The following is a 27,078-nucleotide window of genomic DNA, read 5'->3' as shown; positions in this document are numbered from 1 at the left end:
GAGATGGGGGTCTCACTTTGTCACCCAGACTGGAGTACAGTGGCACAATCATAGCTCACTGCAGCCTTGACCTCCTGGGCTCAAGGGATCCTCCCACCTCAGCCTTCCCCTCCCCAGTAGCTGAGACTACAGGCATGAGCCACTACCCCTGGCTCTTCTTATAATTTTTTATAAAATTCAGTGAGAAAAGTAGAAAAGAATGTTCACCATAGAAAATTTACAAATTACACAATAGTTTAAGAAGAAAATAAATATCACTCACAATCTCATCTTCCAGAGAAAATTACTGTTTGATGACTTTCCCTTGAGTCTTTCTTTTATGCACACACATCTATTTATTTATTTATTCAGACAGAATCTTGCCCTGTTGCCCATGCCGTGGCATCAGCTTAGCTCACAGCAACCTCAAACTCCTGGACTACAGGTGCACACCACCATGCCCGGCTAACTTTTTCAATTTTTTTTCTTTTTAGTAGAGACGGGGTCTCGTTTTTCCTCAGGCTGGTCTTGAACTCCTGAGCTCGAGCAGTCCTCCCACCTCAGCCTCCCAGAGTGCTAGGATTACAGGCGTGAGCCACCATACCCAGCCCATACATCCTTTAAAAAAAAAAGTTCATTAGACAATCACAAAATATACACAAAAGGGAGACTTCTAAACATGTATCCAGAGGCAAAAAGAAATAGTTTATAAAAAGAAAACAATGGAACTGTCATGTATACCCTAACTTGTAACTTATTAATAGTTTTTACACACTTAACACCATAGCACGGAACATTCTCCCATATTAAATATTCTTGCACAACACGATCTTTAGTGGTTATGTAGTAATATATCATAAGAAATATTTGTTTAGCCAATCTTTTATCATCAAACATTTAGGTTGTTTCCCAAAATGTTTTCCAAATGAAAGAAAGAATAGCTCTTTGGGGCTAACAGAGTCCAGGACAACAGAGGAAAAGTCCCTGCAGCCATCTCTTCCCCCTTCCTGACCCCGTCCTGCGGGGTCTCTGCCCAGGCCTTCCAGACCTACTCCTGGAGCACCGCCAGGGCCCAGAGCCAACTGGCCTCCAACCCTTGCCTTTTCCCTTGGAAGGGCAGAGGCTCTAGTATGTCTGTTCTGGCCCTGGGATCATTTTCCAGCACAAGGCACAATCTGATCCATTGGCAGTTTCCCCGGCCCCACCCATAGTCTTCCCACTCCCCAAATTCAAGGTCCTCAGGGCTCTGGTGGCCCAGAGATGGGTACAACATTCTCATACTGGGGCTCCTCCTGCCTTTCCTCTTCAGCCTGCTTCTGGGGATCCTGTTCTGGGGGGCTACCCCCAGAGACCGGCTCCTGGGCCCTCCCTGAGCTCTCAGTGCCAGACCCCAGCCCCCTGGCCACTTCCTCTGGTCTGACTCCTGTTGACTCCACGGCTCCAGCAAGCTCGGCATTTGGGGCCAAGTTGAGGCTCTGGCTGGGAGAACCAGAGGCCAGCCCAGGGCTGCCCTTGTTCCGACTCAGGGCCCGGCGTGGAGGCTTAGGGATGGCACTCTTGACCTTGGGCTCTGCCTGGCCTTTCTGGAAGCTACCAAAACGGCGGAGGACGGACCAGACAGGGCCTTCAGATCCCCGGGGCGTCCCTGCCAGCATGTAGATTGTGGTCACAGAGCCTGAGTTCTCCTGAACACTGCCCTCGATGGCTTCCACACGCTCAGCCACTGTCCGGCCACCGAGCGGAACCCACCGGCGGCCAATGGCTGAATCCCTGGGGCTGGCGGCAGCAGGAAGGGCCTCATCCGTTTCTGCTTGCTCTGGACCTATGGACTCCTCGGCCTCCTGGCCCTCAGGACCTGTCTGGGCTCCCCGGGCAAGCCTCTTGGGCTTTCGGACTGGGCTGGAGAGCTCCCCTGAGCTTCGGCGACTCTGCGGTGCAAACTTGGTGCCTTCAGCAAAGGAGACTGACGGCCGCTTGCCCCGGGCTAGGCTGGAGGTGCGCGGGATGGCGAATGGCGTGGAGGCATCCTCGGGGGGAGGGAAGGGGCCTCCAGTCAGGCTGGCCTCTGACGACGCTGCTTGGGCCTCAGGGGCCATCCCTGGCAGAGGAGACGGAAGAGCTTGGCTGGAGCTGGGCTGGCCCTCCCCAGTTCACCCCACCCACAGCTCAGCATCTTCCGGGAGGCCTCAAAAATGGGGCAAGGAACAGAGTTGAATGCAGAGAGGCAGGGGAAGGGCAATTTAGGTGGACTCTGCCTCTCCTACACTCTTCTCCCCACCCTCCCGACTGTGCACCACTACCACGCTCTAACCAAGCTAAAACTCTCCCGGTGTCCCAGAGCCAGGTCCCTCTCACCTGTGGGCCTTTGTGTAGTGTATGCTGTTCCCTCTTCCTGAGACACCATTCCCGCTTCTCCCTAACTTGCACTTGGCTAACTCCTACTGATTCTGCCAGACTCGGCTCCAATGTCACTAGCACAGACATCTTCCCTGCCGTGGCTGGATTATGAGCCCCTGCGTGTTCAAGCCCCATCAAAGCACGTATCCCTCTGTCCTGTAACTGTCCGACAACGTGTCTGACTACAGTCCCCCAGTCTACAAGCCTGGGGAGGACAGGGTCGCTCTTGTTCTTTGCTGTGACTCCAGCGCTAGGAACAGTGATGGCAGAGAATGGGCACTCAATCAACGTTTGCTGAAGGAGGACTAAAGGAGAGATGCGGAGGGCAGGCACACTCAGGGGCTGAGTGGGCTGCTGGGGCTACCTTCTTGGGGTGGCACGCAGTAGGCAGGACCCTCGTCCTCCTCTCCAGACTCGGGATCAGAAGAGAAGGAGTCGTCAGAGGCCCAGCCAGCAGAGGGCGGCTCGATGAAGCTGTGGTTGAAGGGGATCTCCGGGTCGTGGTGCGAGACTGTAGGGGCTCCGGGTCAGGTGCAGAGTCTGACGGGAAGCCGGGTCCCATCCCAGCCCCCAACCTCCAGCACCCACTTACCTGTCACCCAGGGTAGTTTGTGGGTGCTGAGGGAACCGCAGGGCAGTGCAGAGCCCAAGCTGGCCAGTGCCCCGCAGACCTGCAGCTTCATCCTGGACACGGCAGTTCCATCTCTCACTGGCCTGGGAGGGTAGGACAGGGACAGTGGTCTCTGCACAAGACCCAAGGTGACCTGTGTCACCTAGCCATCTATTTCAGTGGCCTCAGAATACAATCCAAATCATTGAGCCCAAGACTCAGGCCTGCCACAGAAGGCAGTGTGGCTCTAGAGTCAGACAGACCTGGAGAACAACTCTGGCCCAGATTTCACCTCCCTGGGCCTCAGTTTCCTCTTCTGTAAAATGGGAACAACAATCCCATCTATCAGAGCTTTTTGCAGGACCCAACACAGTGTCAGGCACCTGGTGGGAGTTCCTCCAAATTCAGCTGTTATTATTATGCTAGCTGAACCCCAGCTCACCTGTCTCAAGTGGCACCCTCTGCAGGAAGCCTGTCCTTGTCCCAACTCTCCTCCACCCCCAAGCTGGAAGTAACTGCTCCGCTTGTCACCATTCCTCTGACACACTTTGCACATGTCCTCGTGCTCCTGTGAGGGGCTTCTCCCCCCCCCCCCACCCCCGCCTCTATGCCCTGGGGCAGGGGCGACCGGATCTGCTTACCTGCAAGTGCCCCACAACCCAGACAAGCACAAGCTCACGGATTAGCACATGCACTAATGAGAGAGCACCGGACAAAGAGTCCAGAAAGCTGGGTGGGGGCTTTGTGCATGCCAGTGACTAACTGGGTCAACTTGGACCTCAGTGTCCTCTGCGAATTGAGGACAATAATCGTCCTGCCCCACCATGCCCTGTTCCAAATCCCCATGCTGTTGTGAGTCTCAAAGGAGCCGACAGATGTGAAGAGGTTTCGTAAAGCCACAAGGCTCTGTGTGAGCAACGTTCCCCTGCGGCCCCCTCCGTCTCTCAGAAAGCCACGTTCTCTGTTAAACCGCTGTGCAGACTTTTATGTCACTCTCCTTTCTGGGGCGTTTGGGGCCTGGTCTCTTTCCCTCCCTGCCCAGAGCTGGGCTAATGCTTCCATGTTCCCCACCCTCCTCCCCTGGTCCCCGTCGGTCTGTTCTCAGCCTCCTGCTGCAGGTTTGGTTTGCAGCCTGGTGCCCAGTGGCCCTACTTGTGCAACTCAGAAACTTCCCCATCGAAGGCTTCCGAGGAAGGTAGGTGGCTGACCTGGTGTCTCCATGCCACAGCCACTGCCAAACTACCTCCATTACCTCTGACCTTGTGTGTGACAAGGCCAGCCCTTCCCCATCCCTGAAAGGAAACCAGATGCCACCTTGTCCCACCCCAGGCCTGAGCTGTGGGGGAGGGAAGGGACAGGCCAGTGTTCACCTGTCCTTGGGGTCCGAACGGGCCGCCCAGCAGCAGCAGGCGCAGCAGGCAAGGCCCAGGAGCAGCAGCAGCAGCAGAGGCACAAGAATGCCCGCGATGAGGGCGGCGTCCTGACTGTGAGGGCCTGGGGGGAGCAGGAGATGGTCAGACATTCAGGGCCTTTCTGTCTTCCACACACCATGTCTTGCCTTTAGTTCTGACTTGCCTCCTCCCCAGAATCTTCTACCCGGGGGGCCCTCCCCACCGCCAGGAAGCCTCTCTGCTGGTGTGACTCCTCCTCAAGGTCCATGGCCCATTCCAGAAGCCCATTCCATTTCCATGAAATCGCCGATTTTCATGCCATGCCGGTGTCTAGCCCTGCTTGCTCATTTCCTGGTTTCTTAGGGGGCAGGGGCTCTGTTACATCTTCAGGGGACCCCAAAGCATCCACACAGAGTTCAGGCATAGTGAATGTCTCTGAAGTGGGCCCAGCCTCCCTGGCAAGTGATGGGCCCCTGGAGCCCATCTCAAGGGCCAGAACAGGGGTGGGGACCCTGTGACCTTAAGGCCACATGTGGCCTTCTAAGTCCTTAAGTGCAGCCTTTTGCCTGAATCCAAAATTTACAGAACAAATCCTTTTATTTTTAGTAATACATATTTGTTCATCTTTTGTATTTTACTTTTAAAATAAACATATTTAAAATACCAAAGAATAAAATAAGTTTCAACAAAATAATCCTCCCAGATTGACCAGCACAATTAGAACATTAGTAAGCCATAAGGGCTAAATTGATGGCTGCTACGCCCATGATTTGTCTTTTTATTTTTTTTCTTCTTTTTTTTTAAACATAAAAATAGTTGTCCAGCTAATTTCTTTCTATTTTTTTAGTAGAGACGGGGTCTTGCTCTTGCTCAGGCTGGTCTCAAACTCCTGAGCTCAAACAATCCGCCCGCCTCGTCCGCCCAGAGTGCTAGGATTACAGGCGTGAGCCACCGTGCCCAGCCTACACTCATGATTTGGTTCTAACTTCTCTTGCCTGACTGGCACCACTACCATGTGAGGCGAGAGTTTATGGGGGTCCAGTACGCCAGTCTGTTATTAGCTTTTGACAACGATGCACAGTGTTTCTGTTTGAAGTGGAATTTGTGAATAGTTGCACAGCTCAACAGTATTTTTTAATTCTGTCTGCTTCACAGCCCACTATGTCAAAGAAGACCAAGAGAACGGTGAAGGAAGTAAACAGATTTTTTAATGAGGGTTGAGAATTGCAATATTGTCTTGTTTCTGGTAAAGATAAGATGATTTGCTTGCTTTGTGATACTGCAATATCAACATTAAAGAAATTCAATGCTCATCAGCATTATAACACTCATAAGGATCACAAATATTTTATTAGAGGGAGAGGCGTGAAAGGTTGTATTGCAAAAATTAAAAGATGAAAAGCAAAGACAATTCTTTTAAGCAGCAATAAGACCTGGAAACAGTGCCACTGAAGCAACTTATAAAGTAGCTTATATACTCTGGAAAAAAGGGAAGCCATTCAGTAAAGTTGTAGGATGCTTAGACCCTGATATTGTTTCAAAGTACAAACAACTGTCTCTTTCAAGGAGACCCATAACTGATTGGCAGCATGAATTAGCCTTCAACTTAACAGAACAACTTCATGCAATACTTCAAAAGGAAAATATGTATTATTCTATCACTTTAGATGAATCAACTGATACTACTGACTCAATGCAGGCTTTATACTTCATTCTGATCATAACAGAAGATTTTCTTTGCTGCAAAGAGTTACTCATTTTGGGCACTCTTGTGAATAGAACAGGGGGAATACATGTCTTCAACAACTTTCAAGATAAATGTCGTGAAATTGAACTGAATTTGGTAAATTTAGTGAGTGTATGTTAGACAGTGCACCTTCCATGACACGAAAACATGAAGGGTTTATTGCACAGATTTTAAAAAAGTATTAACATCCAGATGCTCTCATTTATTTTCACTGTATTTTGCATCAGCAAAATCTCTGTGCTAAAGCTACTATTTTAAGTGACATTTTGCAACAAGTTATAAGTATTATTAACATATTGGTGCAAATGCAACACAGCATTGTCAGTTTCAGAAGGATGAGGTATTCAGTGTGGATTTGCTGTATCATTCTATCATTCTAAAGTGTGTTGGCTATTGCAGGGACAGGTGTTAGCCAAAATTTTATCTCTGCATGAACAGACAGTTAAATTTTATGAAGAACAGAATCAGCAATGTGAATCATTGAAAGAAGATTTCTACAGGAAGGCAGCATTTCTGTGTGATATCATGTCAAATCAAAATGACTTGAATATTTCTTTGTAAGGTAAAACTAAGTCTATATATACGTGGCAAAAAATCCAAGCATTTCAAAAAAAGCTATCTTTTTTCAAAACACTTTTTTTTTTTTTTTTTTTTGAGACAGAGTCTCACTCTGTTGCCCAGGCTAGAGTGAGTGCTGTGGCGTCAGCCTAGCTCACAGCAACCTCAAACTCCTGAGCTCAAGGGATCCTCCTGTCTCAGCCTCCCGAGTAGCTGGGACTACAGGCAGGCGCCACCATGCCCGGCTAATTTTTTCTATATATATATTTTAGCTGTCCATATAATTTCTTTCTATTTTTAGTAGAGGTGGGGTCTCGCTCTTGCTCAGGCTGGTCTCGAACTCCTGAGCTCAAACGATCCGCCCACCTCGGCCTCCCAGAGTGCTAGGATTACAGGCGTGAGCCACCGCGCCCGGCCTCAAAACACTTTTTCAAAAGGAAATTTCAGATGAACATTTTCCCCAATGAGCAAAGGTCATTGATTAGCAGGATGATATATGAGAATCATTTGAAGACCATGCAGTTGTTATAGACCTATTAACTGGAGAATACAATGAAAGGTTCCACTGACTTTGAGAATCATGACATCACACTCAAATGAGCATTTCAGCCTCACCTAATTGATATCACCTAGGCACCTAAAGAACAACAGATAGAATTGATTGAGCTATCAGTAGAGGACATTTTAAAGTCATTGTTTGATGCTAAGAAAGATACAAGTGAAATAAAGAAAAATGCAGAATATCCATGCCTTCGGCAACATGCCCCCAAAATGCTTTCTTGCTTTTCAACCACTTATTGCTGCGAAATCTACATCCTCCTACCTAACCCAAATCAAGACACCCTTAAGGTCACAAATGACTGATACCATCTAGTGCATCAACTGAAACTTCGGACCTCCATGCTGCAACCAAATATTCAAGTGCTTTCCAGCAAAAAGCAGACACAACAAAGTCATCAAAAGGTTAACTTTAAAATTACCAGTTTTCATTTTTTGAAATTATTAAGTACATAGTAGATTTTTTTTTAAATAATGTACACTTTTAAGTATATCTAATTGAAGTTTCTTGAATATAGCCTTTTGATTACAGCTAAATTAATTCAGCCTTCCAACATGAAAAGGTTCCCCACCCCTGGGCCAGACTTTCCCTGGTTACCACACCCCGCACCCTCCCTCCACCTTACCTAGCTGGCAGGCTCCAGAGACAGGGTGGCAGGATCCTTCTGGGCATTCACAGGGCACTGAGCAGTTGTCTCCATAGAAGCCGGATGGGCAGGAAATGTTGCAGCTATGGAACAGGAGAGGCAGGCTGAAGGCTGGGTGAGAAGGGATGGAGGCAGGCAGGGGAGAGGGGACGGTAGATTTCTGGGCACTGTCCCCACCTTCCACCAGATAATTTCCTGGATGATGCCTGAGTGGGCCACTCTGGCCTCTGAGCCACATTCTAAGTACTCCTGGCACTGTTTTGGAGAATCCCTCAGCCCCTAAGCCCACCTTCCAGGGAGACCACCCAAAAGCTGCCCAGCTGTTCCCTGGCCAGTGTGCAACCCTGGGGGCAGGGTCTACCTGCAACTGTCCTCATCCCTTGCCACTCAGCGCTAATGGAAACAAGCAAGATGCCAAGGGCACCCAGAGAGATGCCTTCAGGGTCTGCAGGTCTAAGCCAGGCCCAGCGCTGCCCCTCACTCTCTGGGCCTCAGGCCTCTCCTCTATGAAATGAAGTCTCTTCCATTTAACAGGACGTGCTGTCCTCGAGGTGGAAAACCTAACTGGAGACACTGATTGTTCTACACTGAAGACCTTAGGGAAATGACAGTGGGGTTTGGAGCCCTGCACCCAGATAAGCTCTCCACCTAGTCAGGGAGCCAGTCCTTTTAGATTAAGCATCATCTGACTTTCCTTTGGAACTCCCTACAACAGGAGGAGTAACTTCTTGGTTATGAGGATGCTGAGTGGTGTCTGGGAGGCAGAGAGGCCCAGGAAGGGAAGTTGAGGAAGCAGATTGCCCCCAGGGCTCCAGTCCTTACCTGGGCCCCCAGTAGCCGGCACTGCAGACACATTCCCCTGTCACAGCGTCACAGGCCCCCTGAACACAGGTGGGGCAGGGAGAGCTGCAGCCCTCTCCAAAGGTGCCAGTGGGGCAGGGGTCTTCACACCTGGGGTGAGGCAAGGCTCAGGGAGTGGGAAGGCAGGGCAGGCCTGGCCCCACCATGGGGAACCTGCCCATCTGCCCCATGCTCCTGGACCCAGGGACCAACTGGGCACTCCTCAGCAGTGAAGCTCAGGTGAAAACATAGCCTTGAACCCAGGGCCAAACCCAGTAGGTGACAGGTTACAGATTCCCTGGGGGGAAAAGGGCAGGAGGCCTGAGTGGTGGGGAGCCAGAAGAGAATCCTACCCACCGCTCTCCCTTGGCCTTGGCCAGGAGCCCCAGAGGGCTGTGCGAACGGATGTGCTGGGGGAGGGGCGGCCCACTCAAGGTAAGGGTCCTGAGGGAAGGTGCACCCCACCCTGGGCAGGGTGGCCCCCTCACCTGGCCCCCAGCCAGCCAGGGTCACAGTGCTGACAGAGCCCAGTGTCTGGCTGACAGGCTTCCCCAAGCCTGCAGCGGGGACACTGCTGACTGCAGCTCTCGCCAAAGGTGCCAGGTGGGCAGGGCTGGTGGCACCGGGTCCCGTTCCAGCCTGGTTCGCAGGACACACAGCTGCCTGTGTCTGGAGAACACGGCTCATTTTGCTTGCAGTGGCCACAGCTGAGAAGAGAAGGTGTTCATGGGGGCACCGGGGGTGGATAGAGCACCTGCCCCTCCCACCCACGCACTGGCCACTCAGGGCTTTAGGGGCCCTGGAGGGTGTTCAGGTGCCAGCTGGGTCACTCCGGCAGGTTTGGGCCTCAGTTTCCCCATGTTGTACAATGAAGAGGCAGGAGAGATGATCTCTGAGCGCTCTCATAGGACTCCATCCCTCTCCATGTCTAAGCCCCTGTTCTGTGACCCATCCTTCCCTGGGTTCCAGGGTGACAGAGCTGGCAGCCCAGCCAGGGCAGCCAAGTCACCACAGCCTCTGCTTCCCTTCTGCCCGGCCTTTCCCTTCCCCTTCTCACACCAGTCGCCCCCAGGTCTGGCATCAACAGGACTTAGTAGTTTTGCCCATAATACGAAAATGCATAAAATACAATATAAACTGTTTTCACCAACATAATTTCAAGTTTACCTTATCTTCTTTTCTGCCCACTCCAGCTTTCTCTTGAAGTTTACCTTAATTTCCCATTGATGCTTAACAGTTACTGGTAGTACTCTCCAGATACTTAATTACCTGGAATCATATACGTGGGCCATATGCATGAGTAGGGTAGAGAAGGGGGGTTTATAAAATCAATTTAGCTGATCCTCATCAGCATTTTTTTTTTTTTTTTTTTTTTTGAGACAGTCTCACCCTGTTGCCTGGGCTAGAGTGCAGTGGCGTCAGCCTAGCTCACAGCAACCTCAAACTCCTGGGCTCAAGCAATCCTCCTGCCTCAGCATCCCCAGTAGCTGGGACAACAGGCATGTGCCACCATGCCCGGCTAATTTTTTCTATATATTTTTAGTTGTCCAGCTAATTTCTTTCTATTTTTAGTAGAGACGGGGTCGGGGTCTTGCTCTTGCTCAGGCTGGTCCGGAACCCCTGACCTGGAGCGATCTGCCCACCTCGGCCTCCCAGAGGGCTAGGATTACAGGCGTGAGCCACCTCACCCAGCTTCTCATCAGCATTTTTAAAAAACAAAGAAAGGAAATATTACAGTGTATGTGTATGTATATATAGCAAAGGTAAGTATGTTAAATATGTGTTGTCTCGTTACATTTTTATTTCAGTTATATTATATAAGACGAATATGTGTTATATGTGTTAGGTGGGATGTAATGTCCCTTTGTGAGCGGAGCCAGGCAAAGTTTGAAAGTCACTGAGTCTTAAAGGGACCTGCCGTCCTTTGGTCACCTGATTCACTCTTTAATTCAGGATGGCTTGCTAGTACCTACTAGTACTTTTTGCTTAATTGGATAAAAGGGGAGGGCGGGGCGGGCCCAGGAGTAACAAGGTTTTTTTTTTTTTTCTTTTATAATTTTAAAAATTTTTATGGGTAACGAGGGTTTTTTCTTTCCTGTCTCATCTCTGCCTGGCATACGTTTTGGAGAGCACCGCGGACCCCTACCCCTCCTCCCGCACTTCCCGCCGCGCGCCCCCGCCCCCGCCGCCCTACTCGGCGCGCTGGCCGGCGGGCGCCGCTCACCGGTCTCGGCACTGCTGCCCGTAGCTGCCGGCCGGGCAGGGCAGCTCGCAGCGCGCGCCGCGGAAGCCGGGCGGGCAGGCGCACTGGCCGGAGGCGGCGCTGCAGCGGCCGCGCGCGCACTCGCACTGCTGCCGGCACTCGGGGCCCCACCAGCCCGGCCGGCAGGCGCAGCGGCCCGACTCCTGCGCGCACGGCGACCCGTTGCAGGCGCAGCGGAAGCTGCAGCGGCGGCCCCACCAGCCCGGCTCGCACAGGCAGGCGCCCGTGGCCGGCTCGCAGCGCGCCGCCGCCGGGTTGCACTGGCACGGGCGGCGGCACGTGGGCGACCACCAACCCGGCTCGCAGCGGCACGCGCCCGTCGCGGGGTCGCAGCGTCCGTGGGGGCCACAGAGGCACGCGAACTCGCAGCGGCTGCCCCAGCGGTCTGCTTGGCACTGACACACGCCTGTGGCCGGCTCGCACTGGCCGTGCGGGTGGCAGGGGCAGCTCTCACGGCAGTCGGGGCCCCAGTACTGGCCCGGGCAACCTGCGGGGGTGGGGACGGAAGGGGTCAGCGGATTCAGGGCTGGGCACCGATCCTCTCTCTGTGTCCCTTCCCACAAGGAAGAGGGGCCAACAGACCCTTGGAACATCTGGCAGCCTGTCCTCCTGGGCACAATTCGCTTCCTGCCCCAGGCTCCGAACTACAGAAATCCTTAGCAGTGGCCCAGCCTCCCACTTCACATTCCAGAACACACTCAGAGGTCCTGAGTGGGAAAGGGGCTTGCCAGAGTCACACAGAAGTGGGTGGGACTTCCTTCATGCCCTGTCCTCCTTCCCTACTGTGACGGCGCTGGGCTGGACGTGAGCTGGGTTTCCTCCAGATCTCAGGCCTGGATGCTGCCCACCAGGGTCACAGCAGAAGCCACATTTCCCCCCGTGTTTCCTTCCATGCCAGTGACCCCTGGTGCCCACCCTCTGGCCATCCTGCTTACCACCCCCTTTCCCATCCTCTCTTCCCCCCAGCAGGGGGCCTCCTTCCACCCACGACCCCCTGTGAGGTGCGTGTGGGGGAGACTGAGAATGCACCCATTTTCAATAAACAGGAATCATGGGCACCTCTTCTGAGAAGTTGAAAAGGAAGGTGAAGGGCCCGAGTGGGCAGGGCTTTCTGGATTTGAGTAAAAACCAGATGACCCAGGGAATCTCCCAGGAGTGTGTCACTTCCTGTTTCTGAGCCTCAATTTCCTCAGTGAAGCTTGGAGGGATCCTGGGCCCTGATGTTCTAAGATTACATTTCTACCTGCTTCACCTCGCCCGCCCCACCCCTGTGGCCAGCTCTGCCCGGCAACCTCCTCCTGCAGTTGAGACTCACGAGAGCTGCACTGCGCCCCGAAGAATCCAGGTTTGCATCGACAGAGGCCTGGTTTCACGCACACCTCATCTTCCCGGCAGGCATCCAGCCCCTCACAGATGGCTGAAAAACACCCCACTCAGGTCGGAAGGACTGGGATGTGCAGGACCAGGGGACACCCCTGCCCCTGTCACTGGCTCTTGGTGCCCTGCCATTCAAGAGCCACCCTCTTAGGACTGGAGGGGATAAACCCCGGCGCTAGGGCTCAGAAGGGTAGGAAGGAAGGGCTGTCACCGGGCTGTGTCCTCCCTTCTCCTGGGCTGGGGGTTTGTCTTGGCTACTCACGGATGGTGCATTCTTGATCTTTCTGCCTCCAGCCTGGGCAGCACTGGAGCTCAGCGGAGGGGCTGTAGGGCAGAAAGGAGTCAGCAGAGGGGCAGCCTGGGCCCGCAGGGCGGGTCACTGTCTCTGGCTGAGGTTGGGAGGCTGCCTCAGCCCCTTGGGGAGGCCTAGCCAAGCTTCCTCACCCTGGTGTCCCCAGTCCCTCCCCTCTCCTTCCCTGGCCTTTCCTCTACCTGCCATGACTTTCCACCACCCTCCATGCTGCCCCCCAGATGCTCTCCGTTCAGCCCCATGACCTCTTCCCCATCTCCTCCTTCCCCAAAATGTCTCATGCCCCCCTCCCCCATGAGATTCCCACAAGACTCACCTGCTGGCCACGCAGACGTGCTGCCCCTTGGGGTCCAGCTCGGACCCCTGGGTCCCCTGAGACCACAGCAGCAGCAATGGGAGCAGCAGTCCCAGCCCCATGGCGGCCAGTGCAGTGGGAGGGCTTGGGTTAATCTGGCCCCCACAGCTCCCGACCCCCTCCCTACTTCCTCCCAAGGCTTTTCCTGAGGAAACCAGGCCGGAGGGGCGGGATGCCATGAGGCACCTCCCTGAGAGGGCGGGCGGGTTGGGGAGACCAATGCTAAAAAATGAAAGGGAGAGGAAGGGGCATGAAGGGCTGAGTCGGGGTTTAAGGGGCCGGTCTTAGTCTGGAGGCGGCCAGAGGAGGTCGCGGCAGGTCCCTGGGCACTGGGGACAGGCAAAAGGGTGTGTGAGGGCGGGAGCCAGGCTGTCCATCAGGCTGCAGTCCCAAAGCGCAGTCACAGCTGGGCGAGGCCTCCCACCCCGTGACCGACCAAGGACACCCTGTGGGGAGCCCTCAGCCTTCCCCTGCTCCCGCCAGAGCTGGGAGGTGGGGACAGACCCCTGACAGACAGACATGGAACCATTTCTGGGTACTATGCGCAGTTGTTTTATTACATTAGCTCAGGCCGTCTGCACAAACCCCTGGGATGGGGAAGCTGAGACTCGGGACATCCTTTCATATCTGGCCCCAGAGGCCCGCTGCAGAGAAGGGAAGCAGGTGCAGTCCTCATCGTGCCTTGGTGCAAGCCGGGACTGGGAAGAGCTCTGGGCAGTGCTGCGAAGGAGGGACCCCTGTCCCCATCTGAGGTCACACATCCACCCGCACCCAAAGTCAGGCCTCTGGGGCAGCTGAGGCTCCTAGACAAAGATGTTTATCAGGAGCAGAGCAGGGCTGGTCAGGGCTGGGGGTTGTAGGGCTGCCCACAGGCTCCAAGTGAGGTTGCGAGGAGGCCTCCTCTTTCTCCCCTAGCTTGCTGGGAGTGCCGCTGCTGGTCTCAGCTTTGGGGGCCTCTGCTTCACCCTGATACCATGGGCCAAAGCTGGGGAGAGAGCCAAGAGGCACTCTGAGCCGGAAAGCCAGAGAGGTCAAGGACATGGGCTGAGGGCAAGAGACAGAGAGGGAAGGAAGGGCAGCATGCAGAAATGGGGAGGACCGGGGCCGGGGCCAGAGAAGCAGGAGGGGAGGGTGTGTTTAGAGCCCAGGGCAGGAGGGCGACAGGCAGCGAAGGGAAAGGGGGCACTGAGAACCAGGTGGGGCCCCTCCTCCACCCCCCACTCTTGCCCTTCCCCACCCCCAACATACAAACTCCGTATTCTGGACTCAGGGGGTGGGGAGTGGTCTCCCTTATCGCTGGTGAGCAGGAGCCATGAGCCATCCACTTCGTCACTGAGACAGAGGAGAGAGATGTGAGGGCCATTTGTCAAGGCCCTGGGGATGACTGGAGTGGGGATCACGTTAGGCCTTCTGCCAGGCCCCCAGAAGCAGCAGGGGGAGGACAGAGTGACTGCAGAGCCCACAAGGCTGGAAGAGAAGGAGACGCTGGAGAGATGCAGGACATCTTGAGGCTTTCAGTTTATAACTTGCCAGACAGCAGGCCCCCGACCCGGCTGCAGCTACGGTCTCACCGCTCTAAGAGCACTCAGACCCAGCCAGGGCAGGTTACCGCATAACCAACGTGGAGAAGCAGCATTAGCAGATTTCTTCAGCGGGGGGGGGGGTACCACAGGCAGGGCACGGGGGAGCAGTGCGATCCAGAGGGAAGGGTGGCAGGCTGGACACAGGCTCGGGGGCTGACCAGCCTGGGCCACCAGGCTCAGCAGAACGAGGGGCGGGGGGCTCACTCAGTGGGAATGCAGGCAGGGACATACCTGCTCTCTGCTTCCTCTGGTGTCCCTAACATCTTGGCTTTGATCTTCTTCCGCTGCTTCCTGACAGCCACCTTCATGGCTTCGAGCAAAAGCTCAGGGACCCGGTGGTCTGTGAGCAGCTCCCTACAGAAGAGGGCAGGGGCAGGGGCATGGAGAAAGCGGTGGAGATGCCAACAGTAGGTATCACCCCGAGTACTTGGGCATGTTGTTTCCCCTCGAAACACCTGAAACACTCCGCCTTGCTGACCCCCTCACACTGACTTAGCTTAGGTGGCACCCCTGCCGCCGCTGCTGTGACCCTCTCCCCTGTTTGGATGAAGTTCCCAGAGAGCAGGGGCTGTGTAATTCATGTCCTCCCAGTGCCCAGGGCAGGGCCTGGCACAGGTCACTGTGGATACATCAATGAACCAAAAAATGAGGTGGGGTGATCTGAGGCCCAGGAACAGATGTGAGTGGAGCCCCCTCAGCTTCCCGGAGCCCTCACCGCTGGAAGTAGGCCAACTCCTCCTTGAGCAGGAACACGTTGGCTTTGAGTTCATTCCGCTCCTGAAGGATCTGCTCAAGCTCCTCCCGACTGAACCCGCACTGCCCTGCCTCTGAGGGGTTCCATGGCTGCTGGGTGGCCGCTACCTGCGGGACAGGCATGGTCAGAGGGTCCCTGCCCCGGAGCCATTCCAGGACCTCTAGAGGAGGTGCGAGGCAAACCTTGCCCAAGTGCCCACTCGAGTGCCAGATACTGAGTACTGGGATGGGTCCCTGCCCTCATCCGGCACTCACTGGGTCCTCAGTGGTCCCCGGAGCTCCTATGCCGACGGCTGCCCGTTCGGGCTCCTGTCTCTGGTCACACCCGGGGCCCCCGGCCTGGCCCCTCGCCCGCTCTTTAGCCAGCTCGAGGGCACCTTCGCGGGACTGCTCGCGCTCCCTCTCGCGGTCCTGCGTGGCGCGCAGCTGGGTCTGCACTGCGGCCAGCTTGCGCCGCAACTCTGCATTCACCAGCAGGAGGCGCTGCAGCTGCTCCTGCAACTGGGGGCGGAGCAGGAGGTGAGGGCTGGCGGGCGGGGCGCCCGGGGCCCAACGGAGCCCCGCCCCGCGCCCGCCGCCCCGCCCTTACCGCCTCGGTCTCCTGGCTGCGCTGCTGCAGGTCCCGGTTGTGCGCCCGGAGTTCGTCCCGCTGTCGGTCCGTCACCTCCTTGAGCTGTCGCAGCAGCGCGCGCTCCTCTAAGGAAGGGGCGTTCTAAGCGGCGGCCTGCGGAGGGGCGGCCCCGAGCCGGCCCCCAACCACCCTCGTCCTGGCCGGGGCCTGCACTCACCCTGTGGCCCAGCGCGCAGCTCCCTGCGGAGGTGCTCGTTCTCCTCCCGCAGCCTCCGCAGCTCCAGTTCGGCCTGCTGCGCCGACACCTGCAGCTGGGGAGGCCCAGGTCTCAGGGTTCGGCCCCGCCGGCCTCGTGGGTGGCGAAGGGAGGGGGCAGTGACTCACCGAGTCCGGGGCCGGCCCCACCGCAGCCTTTTCCATGAGTTCCAGCGCCCGCACCACCAGCGGCACTAGCCCAGCCGCCGCCTCCGGCCCGAAACGGCGCGCCAGCTCTTGCAGTTCAGTGCCCAGGGCCCCCGCAAGGTGGTACACGAGCTCTGCGGACGTCCCCGACCCTGCTGCCACTCGAGGCCCCCAGCCCTGTGCTCCAGGCGCCGCCCTCCTGGGCTCCATGTCCCCCAAAGGCCTGGGGCTATGACTAACCCCACTTCCCCCGCGGCTAGGACGGGAAAAACCCAAACAGTTCCGCCCAGGAAGCAGATTAGGACAGTAGTGGCAGCGTAGAAGCGACAGGGAGTGGGGGAGGAGCGATTAAGGGAAAAGGCGTAGGGAAGGGAGATAGTCCTTAGGCCCCCCAGGGCCCTGTCCTGTTCAATCCCCAAGGTCACAGGAAACAGGACAGCCAGCTTCCAGCCAGTCATTGAAGAGGCTCGGAGCTGTAAGTGGTCACTTAGGTCAAGCCCTCCCCACAGTGCCCTGTCCAGGCTCCACCCCCGTGTTTGGAGTCACGGGGCCAACTTGGCAGCCAACCACTCCAGGCAAGAGGTGACAGGTATGAGGTTAGTCACTGGCCTTTGACTGGCACAGGACAGCCAGACTGTCCACCCATGTGTTTGTTTCCTTGACTGAGAGTGACTCAGGAAGCTTTAAAAGGGGCTGGGCTGGGTACCACAGCTCCAAGGCACACCTAGACCCAGAGAGGTTGAAAGGGGTAATGATTTGCCAAGTACAATATTTTGGAAGGAAACCAGCAAATGTGGTCGAGGTAGCAGGAGTGTGGAAGCCTGACCCCACCTCAGCTCCCTGAGTCTAGGGGACATCTAGCCCCAAAGCCCTGAACAGGGAGGGGGCCTCGTATCCCCTGTCAAGGCTGAGCCCAGCACCTTGCTGTGAACTGCCCCAGTCAATCTGCCAAACCTACCCAGACCTACACCCAGAATTTGAGCTCAGGGGGAAAAAACAGCCCCCAAACTATTTATACAAAATTTATTATATTTTGTTCACAATTACAAGCCATCAGATCAACACAATAAGCACAATACAGAGGGAAAAGGGGCCAAGCTGCTGAATGTCACCAGCTTGTCTGTGGGGGCTAAGAGGCTCCAGCCTCTAGGAGTCTGAAGCGGGAGGTAAGGGAACAACTAGGCATATAGGTCCTCGCGGTCCGCAGAGTAGACCTCACCCTCCTGCAGGAGGGCAAAGTTGAGGAAATGGGAGGGTCTGTGCACCTCGTGGTAGAATTCTTTGGGATTTGCCAGCTGTAGCTCATATTTCATGTTAGGATCATGCCGGACACCTTAGGGGAGAAGGAGACATCAAATGTTAACAAGGGTCCACCTGCCTCATGCAGCCTGGGCCGTCTCCGAGCCAGAGTCAGGCCCCAAGAGCTAAGAGTGATGGTCTAACATTATCCCCAACACCACCCCCCCTGTCTTGTGCTCCCCTCACTTACACACAAATACACACAGCCCACGTACCCATAAAGTTGTAGTTCCACGAAGACTGGGCAGGGACCATAAAGAAGCCAAGGAAGCGGTCTGACAGCAACATCTGGACCCTCTCATAGTGTGAGGGTAGGTAGCCCTTGGGGTTGTTGCCCTTGTCTGTGTTCTGACGGCCCCATTCATAGCCACTGGGGGTGAGCTTGTAGGCTGTCAGTGTGCAGGACCCTGGTGTGAAGCTGTGAGGAATGAGGACAGAGTAAGAGCTCAGGCCATCATTCGGGGCCTTGGCCTGCAATGCCTACCCCACCATACTTCCTCCCAAGTGGGCTCAAGTCCACCTGCAGGTGATGATAATGGTCTTCTCGCCATCCCAAGATGGGTTGTCAGCCATGATCTTGGCATGGGTGGTGACATCCTGGGGTGATAACTGGGGAGACTCATTGGGCTGAGTGTGGATCCAACCTAAGGGCTCCATCTCCTACAGGCAAAGAGCAACACAGAGCTGTTCAGAATCCCATCGGCAGATAGCAATCCCACCCATGAGAGTAACATGCCTGCCTTTCTACCACCTGATAGCAGAAAGCCCCCGTTCTCTCACATTCCCAAGATCCGTCAGCACCACTTACCTTGAGGTACTCATGCTGGGGCAGCTGGCTAGGCAAGTGCACAGTCTGATGAGTGCCCCACTGTGGTACCATCACGATGCAGCGGATCTCCTTCACCTGGGGGTTATCTGGTGGGCTCACCCCATACAGGTACCCTGCAATCTGGAGACAAAGGTGTCAGGAACCAAAACTGTTTATTCCTAGTACCAGTTGAAAGTCTGGGCTGTCAGCCCTGTGTTCCCTTCCCTCCCCCAAGAACACAGACAGCGTTTCTCAAAATGTGGTCAGAACCCCCTGCATCAGAATCACCTGAGGTGCTTGTTAAAAATGCTTTTTTTTTTTTTTTTTGAGACAGAGTCTCACTCTGTTGCCCAGGCTAGAGTGAGTGCCGTGGCGTCAGCCTAGCTCACAGCAACCTCAAACTCCTGAGCTCAAGGGATCCTCCTGTCTCAGCCTCCCGAGTAGCTGGGACTACAGGCATGCACCACCATGCCCGGCTAATTTTTTCTATATATATTTTTAGCTGTCCATATAATTTCTTTCTATTTTTAGTAGAGATGGGGTCTCGCTCTTTTTTTTTTTTTTTTTTTGAGACAGAGTCTCACTCTGTTGCCCGGGCTAGAGTGAGTGCCGTGGCGTCAGTCTAGCTCACAGCAACCTCAAACTCCTGGGCTTAAGCGATCCTACTGCCTCAGCCTCCCGAGTAGCTGGGACTACAGGCATGCACCACCATGCCCGGCTAATTTTTTTTTTGTATATATATATTTTAGTTGTCCATATAATGTCTTTCTATTTTTAGTAGAGACGGGGTCTCACTCTTGCTCAGGCTGGTCTCGAACTCCTGACCTCGAGCGATCCACCCGCCTCGGCCTCCCAGAGTGCTAGGATTACAGGCGTGAGCCACCGCGCCCGGCCGGGTCTCGCTCTTGCTCAGGCTGGTCTCGAACTCCTGAGCTCAAACGATCCGCCCACCTCGGCCTCCCAGAGTGCTAGGATTAGGGGCGTGAGCCACCGCGCCCGGCCTAAAAATGCTTTTAACATGGACCTCATCCCAGGCTTACCCACATCAGAATCTCCTGGGTGGTGTTCAGCAATCTGCATCATTCATGAGCTCCTCAGTTGATAATTAAATATAGTATCCATCAACAAATGGGCACAAAGCATATAGCTTAATGAATTTTCACAAGCTAAACACATCTGTAAAACAAGCACTAGGTGGCATTTTATTTTTTAGAGACAGGGTCTCGCTGTTGCCCAGGCTGCAGTGCAGTGGTACAATCATAAGTCAGTGCAGCCTTGATCTCCTGGGCTTCAGCAATCCTCCTGCCTCAGCCTCCCAAGTAGCTGGGATTACAGGTGTGTGCCACCACACGCAGCTAATTTATTTATTGTAGAGATGGGGTGTCACTATGTTACCCAGTCTGGTCTTAACTCTTGGCCTCCCAAAGCGCTGAGATTACATACATAGGCAACTGTGCCCAGCCCACTAGGTGGTATTTTAAATTTTATGCTGCCATTAACAAAGTAAGAGGAACTGTTTCTTGTAAACTCATCCACACAGGATATTAACAACCTTTTCAAATTTGCCAACCTGATGGCCACAAAACGGTGTTTTCTAAAATATGAACATCTCTGATAAAGTTTGAGCATACTTTCAAATTATATTAGCCATCTGCAGTTCTTTTTCTGAACTACCTTTTCATATTCTTTGCACATTCTTCTACAGATGATTCTTTTTTTAAATCAACTTGAGAATTTCCTATTCTATACACTAATCCACTATCTCTTAAAGTATTTTTGTTTTTAGTTTGTCCTTTATAGTAACCTGTATCATTTACAAGTTATTAACTTTTTTTTTTTTTTTTGAGACAGAGTCTCACTCTGTTGCCTGGGCTAGAGTGCCGTGACATCAGCCTAGCTCACAGCAACCTCAAACTCCTGGGCTCAAGTAATCCTCTTGCCTCAGCCTCCCGAGTAGCTGGGACTACAAGCATGCGCCACCATGCCTGGCCAATTTTTTCTATATATATTTTTAGTTGTCTAGCTAATTTCTTTCTATTTTTAGTAGAGACGGGGTCTCACTCTTGCTCAGGCTGGTCTCGAACTCCTGAGCCCAAATGATCCGCCTGCCTCAGCCTCCCAGAGTGCTAGGATTACAGGCGTAAGCCACCACGCCCGGCCTACAAGTTATTAATTTTGATTATGGTTTTGGTCTTATTTAAGAAGGCTATCCCAAAACTAAGGTCAGAAATATTTTCTTCTAATACTCTACAGTTTAGTATTTTATAGATTTTTCACTATGCCTAGATTTTATAAGTGGTGTGAGGCAGGGATCTAGCCTTTTTCCAATTGTTTCAATATCATAAGACATCTTTAGTCCACAGACATGAATGTACTACATACATAAGAATCTATTTCTGACTATATGCTATTCTCTTCCAACAACTTTTAAGCCAATACTACATTTACTACATTCTCTTAATTGCCACAGTCTTATGTTTTGATGTCTCCTGGGAGCCAAAATCCTCCTTGATGTTTTGGCTATCCTTGTATAATTATTCGTTCATGAATCTTGAAACCAGTGTTTCAAGTTCCAGGAAATCTCAGGTGAATTTTAGACACATAATATGTTGGATACACACTGTGGCCTAGCTGAGCGCATTTACTCACTTGGGCCCGAAGGTCAGATATACAGATGAACTTCTTAAGCACATTCTTGGGAAGGATGTATGTGTAACCAGTCTCCTTGATGTCATCAGATGAAACATAGATGTGATTGGTCCTTAAGTGCAGGTTGGCAGCAGAGATGGCCCTAAAACCAAGTAGGGAATGTCAGCATCTCTCAGCCCAACCACCTTAGGCAGTGCCAGCAAACCCTTCCATCCCTACCCTCTTGCCCTTTACAGTACCTGACCCTCCATTCAGTCTTCGATGAGAAAGTCTGGGTCTCGTAGTTGCTGGTGGTAGAGGTGATGATCTCGTCACCATGCTTGTTGACAGTGCGAGTCTGTGTTGCAGTCAGTTGTGACTGTTCCTTGGTCTGCTTCTCAATCTCGGCTATCTGCTGCCGCTGCTGTGATGGTGCTGAGATCTCCATACCCAAGATGATGTCTCGAATTTCTGATTGTGTCAGTGATGCTACGTTCACACTGTGGGGACAGTGTGGTTACACCACAAGGATCCCTACCCCTTGGTCACTTCTGCTTCAATGGCAAAGGTATAACTTGGTAGGACAGGGCAGCCCATATTCTTGTCTCAGACAATCCTCAAGTGACACTTCTAAAGGAAGTGTGAAGTGGAGATGCACAAATACGTCTAAGATTCATCAGATCGCAAGCAGGATGGCATTCTGCATGCGTACCTTCTAGCTAGTCACCATCCTTAACTCCCACTCTTCCTTGACAAGAACTGCCCTGGCTCAGGACAATTCTCAAAAATGGAAACACCAGAAACCATAGAATGCTGGTGATCAGAGGAGGTACTGTCAGTCACCCTCGGGGGTATTTGGAAATCTATGGACATTTTTGGTTGCCATGATGACAGGGAAGGAGGGAGGGGAGGGGAAGAAGGTGTGAGAGTGCTATCAGCAGTGGTACACGGGGTCCAGGATGTTAAGACTTCCTGTAAGGCCGGGCGCGGTGGCTCACGCCTGTAATCCTAGCACTCTGGGAGGCCGAGGTGGGCGGATCGTTTGAGCTCAGGAGTTCGAGACCAGCCTGAGCAAGAGCGAGACCCCACCTCTACTAAAAATAGAAAGAAATTATATGGACAACTAAAAAAATATATATATAGAAAAAATTAGCCGGGCATGGTGGTGCATGCCTGTAGTCCCAGCTACTCGGGAGGCTGAGACAGGAGGATTGCTTGAGCTCAGGAGTTTGAGGTTGCTGTGAGCTAGGCTGATGCCCCGGCACTCACTCTAGCCTGGGCAACACAGTGAGACTCTGTCTCAAAAAAAAAAAAAAAAAAAAAAAAAAAAAAGACTTCCTGTAATATATGGACAGTAAAGAAATGCCCTGCTCAAAATGGCAACAGTGCCTCCACTGAGAAACAATGGCCAAGAGCCAGAGTGAAGCCCTGAAACACAGACTTTCTATACTATCTGAAGATGCTGCCTAGCACTCTTCCATAGGCATCTCTAAGATAATTTCTTGAGAAACTTCTGAGCCTAAATGTTTCAAAACCCAGAAGCCATATACTGAGCCACCCACTTGACCCTTTTTGGACCTCCCATCTGTCTCCCCAGCACCACTGCTCACTTGTTTTTCTTGCCATAGTCGGCCAAGATAAGATCCTTGAGCTGCACCTCCACCTTGATCCACTCCTCATCAGTCAGAGTAGGCCAGATGTGGTGTGGTTCTGTAATAGTAGTCTTATCTGGCTTCAGGATCACCTTTGCCCGGTCATTGTTCACGTGCAGGGCACGAAGAATCAGGATGAGTCGGGAGAAAGCCTGGGAGGAGATTTGGAAGAGTTGGGGCAAGTTAGCTGTTTGAGGCTCTCCCCTTTTTCTCTATCCTATCCTTTCAGGAAACCCAAGAACGGATTTCAAACTCTAAGGTCCCAATCCCTGCCATGAGCCTGAGTTTGTGCCCCATCCACAGAAAGAAAATGTGAAAATGGCCCCATTAAAGCAGGCTGTGGGAAAACCTAAGGTACAAGATCTTCTCCTAACCCTAAACCCACTCCTCTTAGAGTGACCCTCTCTCTTCCTGAGGTGGCTTCATACCGTGTAAGATGAAATAGTCTTGAGCCAGTCATCATAGAGGTTGAAGAGAACCATCTGGGGCTCAGTGGCTTTGAGAATTAGATCCCCAAACTTTTCCACCTTGAGGCAAGCCTGGAAAGGGAGCTGGAGCTCTGATCCTTTGATTACGATATTGGGGAAGTCCAGCAAGTGCACCTAAGACAAGATCAAGTCCAGGATTAGAAACAGAGCCTAGACGTCTCAAGCCTCCTTTCTTCTACCTTGTCCACCCTCCTCTTACCTCCAATGGATCCAGCATGCCCTTCCTGGTGACAATGATCTGCTTGGGCTGCTCTTCCACAGGCAGAGATCGGATCAGGGCAGCCACCTCCTCAGCTGTCTTCCATTTAGCTAACTAAAAACAAGAGAGAAGAAAATGGAAATTGAGTTGCTACTGTCCCAGATCAACTAGAACAGAAGATCTTAGTCTTGAAATAATCTAACTGTTTCTATTGAACACTGGTGTTCAATGTTAGGTAGTCAGAAGGTAGAAAAAGTGTCAGATGGTCTTTTCCCCAAGAGGGTTTTTCAACCTATACAATATAAATAATACCACAAACCAGTATATGATTATGTGCTAAACCATTTACTGTATTATAGGAGTTCAGAAACAAAAGAAATTAAGGCTAATAGGATCATAAAACACTGCACAGGCCTGGTGCAGGGACTCAAGCCTGTGATCCTAGCACTCTGGGATGGGAGGTGGAGGCGGGAGGATTGCCTGATCTCAGGAGTTCAAGACCAGCCTGAGCAAGAGTGAGACACTGTCTCTACTAAAAATAGAAAAATTAGCCAGGTGTGTGGTGGTGCATGCCTATAGTCCCGGCTATTCGGGAGGGTGAGGCAGGAGGATCACTTGAGCCTAGGAGTTGGAGGCTGCTATGAGCTAGGCTGATGCCATGGCACTCTAGCCCAAGCAACAGAGCAAGACTCTCTCAAAATCAAACAAATAAAAAAGAACACTGCACAAAGAAGTAAGTCTTAAGAGATAAGACTGTGGGCTGGGCACAATGGCTCACGCCTATAATCCTAGCACTCTGGGAGGCCAAAGCGGGAGGATCGTTTGAGCTCAGGAGTTCAAGACCAGCCTGAGCAAGAGTGAGACCCTTTCTCTACTAAAAAATAGAAAGAAATTCTAATACATAGAAAAAATTAGCCAGACATGGTGGCGCATGCCTGTAGTCCCAGCTATTCGGGAGGCTGAGGCAGAAGGATTGCTTGAGCCCAGGAGTTTGAGGTTGCTGTGAGCTAGGCTGACGCCATGGCACTCTAGCCCGGGCAACAAAGTGAGACTCTGTCTCAAGGAAAAAAAAAAAAAAAAAAAAAAAAAGCAAAAGAAACCATGGCTGGACAGGTATAGCCCAGCTAAATTTCAAATACCTACGAAGCCAAAGAAGAGGTACTTCAGCAAGAAGGAAGGTGCTACTAAAGGTTTTGAGGTAGAGAGAGATTTACTAAACGTGATGCTTGAAGAATGTATGTTCCCTTTATAAAGATGATTTTTGGTAGGCCTGTTCAAGATTAGAGATGGGATATTCAGGAAGCAGAGACCAGCTGGTAATGAAGCACCTCACACATTCCTGGACCTCCTATAGGAGAATATTTCCCACGTTAAGTAATTCAGAGGATAAGTTTAAATGAGATGCTCTCAGTGTTTCAACAGAGAAAAACAGATTCTCTCTCTCATCGCCTCCCTCTTTTCAAGAATAAGAGGCAGCAAAGTTCTATCGCCTCTTCATCCTTTAACCTTCTCACCTGTCCCAAACGTTTCTGTCCAGCCCACACGGATGTGTGGATTATCTTGAGGAATAGCTGCCCTGTGCGTGGGTTGAAGATGAAGATGGCCCCATTGATGGGCTTGGTTGTCAAATTTCCTTCAAAGGTCTAAAGAAATGATTACATTAGTTACCAAAGCCTAGACACAATCACCCTGCCTTCATCCCAATATGCATACACACTGTCCTATTTCCCTCCCATCGGCATATCAAGTCCCACACCCCTATACTGCCTTTAATACTCACCTTGTGGATAGTCACTCTGTAGACATTAGTGTCATCCACAAACCAGATAATCTGGTTGGAGAAGAGCTCACCATAGTTCTGAGAGGACAGATAAGGCTCAGTGGGCTCAGATGAATAGAGTTGCAGCCCTTTGCGGATCCGTTCACGTAACACATACAAGGCAGGGTTTGCCTTCATGATCTTGGCCATGGCCTGCTGTATGAGAGGTTTGCTGCCCGGGAACCAGTTTCCATAGGCACTGTGAGGGTGGAGGGGTCAAGAAAAATTAAATCAGGCTGACAGCCCCAGGAACGAGGCAAACTGCACCGCTACAGCGGAAGAAAGACTGTTGGCCAGGCTGACAATAGTCTGCTCACGTACATACAGGCTGAGAGAAAGAGTCAGTGACCCAGAGGAGAAAAGCACCAAACCTCATCTCACCCAGGCAAACTAAAAAAAGCATGACTACATTAAAGTATGGGGTTAACGGAAAATACATGCTTCTGAGCCCCAACTCACCTGTGCAAGTTATAGGCCAAGTCAATGGCTATGAGTACCCCTGTGGGTGAGGGGTAGATACTCATGTTGTCTGTAGTATAGTCCAGGAACTTGGCCCGGGCGTAGCGCTCAATGTCATGGGAATCATAGTCCCCCCAGCGCAATTGGATGTCAATCCAATACTTCTGTGTGGTGGTGCTGTCCATCACATCCCTGAGGGTAGAGAGCGGGTCAGGCTTCCAGGAAGCCCTGGGCATAACTAATGTCCCCAGAACCACAAGACTTCCCAGTCACTCACCCAAGTCCCCAGACCACCCTCCCTCTGCTTGTTCCAGATCAACAAAACCTTCAGAGGAACAGCAGACCTGACTGAGGGGACTGACAGGCTCCAGGGGTAGCACTGGCATGGAGTTTGAAAGAAAAGCAGACAGGGACAATTCCTAAAGTAGTAATGCTAGAAAAACAGTAAAACTAAGGCTGTTCTTGGATGCTTGCCTAGGGCTGGGTCATAAGGCACTTACTTGGAGTCGGCCAGCAGTGAAGGCCGGGAGACATTCCACTTATAGGAAGCAAAGAGCAGTATATCTGCACAAGAAGAGTTCATTTTATAGGATTTTCGGGGATGGATTGTCTCCTTCTGTACTGTCTCAATTTCCAGTGCATCCAGTTCCTGGTCAAACACCTGAAGGCAAAGGTGAAGACATTATGATTTTTATGGAAGCCCAGTTAGAATGAGGTTTGTACAATTTAAGATAAGGCAATAGGAGTCTCATCCTCAGAGCTTCTAGGAGGCACTGCCCACATATAAAAGAGCAAGATGATCTCTTTTTGTGGTGTCCTCTCCTGTCAATTCTAGCCCACCTGACACAAGTCCATAACGATGCTCTCATGGATCTTCTGCCACAAGTGAGCTCGGAAGATCTGGATGAGAGAGATCTTCAGCGTGGGGATTTTGCCATGCATGAAGATACCTGTCAGGTCCAGCTGCACCTGAAAGCCTACGTATACCTGCCAGGAAAAAGAGAATCTGGCATTAGCGATCAAGAGACTTTGGTACTCAGAACATAATTAAGGGAGTAGAAACAGCTTGATTTTAGTTTCCCATCTCCCACATCTAGCAATCACACTCACATTGGCTCGATTGATGGTTGGCGACCACCAGAGGGTGAATCTACGATTAGGAATCTGGTTCAATCCCGATCGCTGAGCATTAGTTAGCTTCTTCCACTTCATAGACTCCTCAAAGCCACTGGCCTTCTCCCTGGGGAGCAGAAGAACCAGGTGAGGTGATGTCCTGCCATCTGCCAGTATACTACTGACTTCCTGGGAGTGGCTGTCTGGGAAAGACCATAGGAGACAAAGGCACACAACCTCCAAAGGTTGTAATAGGTCCCCGTGAAAGGAGA

At 52.3% G+C, this 27,078-nt stretch overlaps 3 protein-coding genes across 4 annotated transcripts in view; all 3 read right to left on the bottom strand.

The window, feature by feature from the left end:
* Positions 1–224: 224 nt before the first annotated feature.
* SCARF1 (scavenger receptor class F member 1) lies at positions 225–13,196 on the bottom strand. 2 transcript variants are annotated; one of them, XM_069482172.1, is made up of 11 exons: positions 12,994–13,196; positions 12,630–12,691; positions 12,306–12,407; positions 10,952–11,477; positions 9,216–9,434; positions 8,710–8,838; positions 7,867–7,970; positions 4,357–4,480; positions 2,969–3,090; positions 2,741–2,887; positions 225–2,077 (listed from the first exon to the last, which is right to left on the bottom strand). In XM_069482172.1, the coding sequence occupies exons 1-11, from the start codon at positions 13,092–13,094 to the stop codon at positions 1,218–1,220; spliced, it is 2,496 nt and encodes an 831-aa protein (XP_069338273.1). In that variant the 5' UTR covers positions 13,095–13,196; the 3' UTR covers positions 225–1,217. The 2 variants fall into 2 exon arrangements, with proteins under 2 accessions (XP_069338273.1, XP_069338274.1); XM_069482173.1 differs by having other exon boundaries at positions 1,976–2,077; positions 2,741–2,850.
* A 372-nt stretch (positions 13,197–13,568) lies between these two features.
* Positions 13,569–16,781, bottom strand: RILP (Rab interacting lysosomal protein). The gene is made up of 8 exons (XM_069483495.1): positions 16,324–16,781; positions 16,157–16,250; positions 15,958–16,064; positions 15,624–15,869; positions 15,331–15,476; positions 14,847–14,969; positions 14,281–14,364; positions 13,569–14,017 (listed from the first exon to the last, which is right to left on the bottom strand). The coding sequence occupies exons 1-8, from the start codon at positions 16,549–16,551 to the stop codon at positions 13,810–13,812; spliced, it is 1,236 nt and encodes a 411-aa protein (XP_069339596.1). The 5' UTR covers positions 16,552–16,781; the 3' UTR covers positions 13,569–13,809.
* Positions 16,782–17,352: 571 nt separating this feature from the next.
* Positions 17,353–27,078, bottom strand: part of PRPF8 (pre-mRNA processing factor 8) — a 34,516-nt gene continuing 24,790 nt past the window's right edge. Inside the window, exons 29-43 of the mRNA XM_069482169.1 lie at positions 26,804–26,933; positions 26,534–26,680; positions 26,194–26,354; positions 25,694–25,885; positions 25,196–25,433; positions 24,930–25,058; positions 23,416–23,529; positions 23,157–23,330; positions 22,687–22,880; positions 21,337–21,576; positions 21,098–21,239; positions 18,449–18,589; positions 18,161–18,300; positions 17,856–18,058; positions 17,353–17,674 (exon numbers count right to left, since the gene is read on the bottom strand). Of these exons, the coding sequence (XP_069338270.1) occupies positions 17,520–17,674; positions 17,856–18,058; positions 18,161–18,300; positions 18,449–18,589; positions 21,098–21,239; positions 21,337–21,576; positions 22,687–22,880; positions 23,157–23,330; positions 23,416–23,529; positions 24,930–25,058; positions 25,196–25,433; positions 25,694–25,885; positions 26,194–26,354; positions 26,534–26,680; positions 26,804–26,933 (2,500 nt within the window). The 3' untranslated portion in view covers positions 17,353–17,519. The remainder of the gene's footprint in view (positions 17,675–17,855; positions 18,059–18,160; positions 18,301–18,448; positions 18,590–21,097; positions 21,240–21,336; positions 21,577–22,686; positions 22,881–23,156; positions 23,331–23,415; positions 23,530–24,929; positions 25,059–25,195; positions 25,434–25,693; positions 25,886–26,193; positions 26,355–26,533; positions 26,681–26,803; positions 26,934–27,078) is intronic.

The sequence above is a fragment of the Eulemur rufifrons genome, chromosome 9, assembly GCF_041146395.1.
Source record: "Eulemur rufifrons isolate Redbay chromosome 9, OSU_ERuf_1, whole genome shotgun sequence".
NCBI lineage: Eukaryota > Metazoa > Chordata > Mammalia > Primates > Lemuridae > Eulemur > Eulemur rufifrons.
This window is presented reverse-complemented; position numbering and strand designations above follow the sequence as displayed.

Bases quoted from the DNA above. Each gene is read 5' to 3' on its own strand.
- SCARF1 (XM_069482172.1), bottom strand. From the start codon at position 13,094: ATGGGGCTGGGACTGCTGCTCCCATTGCTGCTGCTGTGGTCTCAGGGG. The intron at 12,408-12,629 runs GTGAGTAGCCAA...GGTGTTTTTCAG, and splicing joins AGATCAAGAATGCACCATCC to CCATCTGTGAGGGGCTGGAT. The intron at 11,478-12,305 runs GTGAGTCTCAAC...CCACCCCCGCAG, and splicing joins CGGGGCGCAGTGCAGCTCTC to GTTGCCCGGGCCAGTACTGG.
- RILP (XM_069483495.1), bottom strand. From the start codon at position 16,551: ATGGAGCCCAGGAGGGCGGCGCCTGGAGCACAGGGCTGGGGGCCTCGA. The intron at 14,970-15,330 runs GTGAGGGCTCCG...CCTCTTCTGTAG, and splicing joins GAGTTGGCCTACTTCCAGCG to GGAGCTGCTCACAGACCACC. The intron at 14,018-14,280 runs GTATGTTGGGGG...CTCTCTCCCCAG, and splicing joins GAGTCCAGAATACGGAGTTT to CTTTGGCCCATGGTATCAGG.